The sequence below is a fragment of the Chrysochloris asiatica genome, unplaced genomic scaffold (assembly GCF_000296735.1).
Source record: "Chrysochloris asiatica unplaced genomic scaffold, ChrAsi1.0 scaffold00101, whole genome shotgun sequence".
In the NCBI taxonomy this organism is placed as follows: domain Eukaryota; kingdom Metazoa; phylum Chordata; class Mammalia; order Afrosoricida; family Chrysochloridae; genus Chrysochloris; species Chrysochloris asiatica.
This window is the reverse complement of record NW_006408619.1, coordinates 11,480,673-11,481,988: the sequence shown is the minus strand read 5'-3', so window position 1 is coordinate 11,481,988 and position 1,316 is coordinate 11,480,673. Positions and strand designations below refer to the sequence as shown.

Sequence of the window (1,316 nt, the reverse complement as noted above, 5' to 3'; positions counted from 1 at the left end):
GCCTTGGACTCAGTGGGATTGTGTAGACTTAGCAGTGGGTTGTGTTGGGCGGGCCTTGGACTCAGTGGGATTGTGTAGACTTAGCAGTGGGTTGGGTTGGGCGGGCCTTGGACTCAGTGGGATTGTGTAGACTTAGCAGTGGCCCAGAATTTTTGTGGCTATTGTTACCACAACTTAACGCTTCTATCTCCAGGAGTTTTTGTTGCTGGCTATGGAAGCCTGAAAAAAAATGAGATTCTTCATCTGATGTTACCTCTCAGACTTTCTGTGAAGGAAAACCAGGTAACTTGAATACAAATAGAAATATGCGTCTACTTTTATTCATTTGTTAAACATTTATGGAGATTGCCCTGGATACTGGGGAGCGGGGAACGGAGGAGACTTAAATCTGAGGAAGTCAGATACACACAGAGGTAAATGGTATAGAATGTTCCATGGTTAATTTATCAAATTCAGATTTAGGGGGACACTAGTCTATAGGTGCTCTGGTAGCGTAGTGGTTATGAATCGGGCTGCGAACCACAAGGTCAGCAGTTCAAAACTACCAGCTATTTGTTCCATGGGAGAAAGAGGAGGCTCTCTGCTCCCATAAAGATTTACAGCCTCGGAAACCCCGTATGGGGTCGCAATGAGTCAGAACCGACTCCATGGCACATAACCACCACCACCAGTCTGTAGAGCATTGTTGAACCCTTAGAATGGATAAGCTCACCTAGGATTAATATGTAGTATATAAAGATTAAGAAGAAAACAAGACTAAAGAGAGAACTTCAGGGGACACATTTAAGGGATGCACAAAGGAAGAGAAACCCACAAGGAATACTGAAAAGAATTAGTCTCTGAAGTAGGAGGAGTCTCAGAAAAGGTCAGTGTTTCAGAAGCCAAAAGAGCACCTCAAGAAGAAACAAATGGGTAGCTTTCTGGTGTTGCCATGAAACCATTCCAATGAGAATTGAGTAGCTCATCCACTAGACTCGGAAACCCTTTGACCTTTGCCAGAGCATTTGTGCTTGTGGGGTCAGGGCAACAGACTGAAAAGGAGGAAATGGAGTCAGAAAGTATAGGGAGGGAAGCACCTAGAGTAGTAACTATGTAGGAAGCACAGCTCTGATTTTGCTCAAGAAAGTGGCTTGAGCAGAGATAGAAGCTGTGGGTAAGTTGTCCCTGACAAAGGTTAGGGTGGAAATACAGGGGTGATCCAGGGAACATCAGGATTGGAGGATGACCTATTAACCTGCGATATGCAGATGATACAACCTTGCTTGCTGAAAGTGAAGAGGACTTAAAATACTGATGAAGATCAAAGAACACAGCCT

General features: G+C 44.3%; 1 protein-coding gene across 1 annotated transcript in view; it reads left to right on the top strand.

Moving 5' to 3' along the window:
* WDR73 (WD repeat domain 73) overlaps nucleotides 1–1,316 on the top strand; it is an 8,728-nt gene that overhangs the window by 1,911 nt on the left and 5,501 nt on the right. Inside the window, exon 3 of the mRNA XM_006867182.1 lies at nucleotides 194–282. Coding sequence (XP_006867244.1) covers nucleotides 194–282 — 89 coding nt within the window. The remainder of the gene's footprint in view (nucleotides 1–193; nucleotides 283–1,316) is intronic.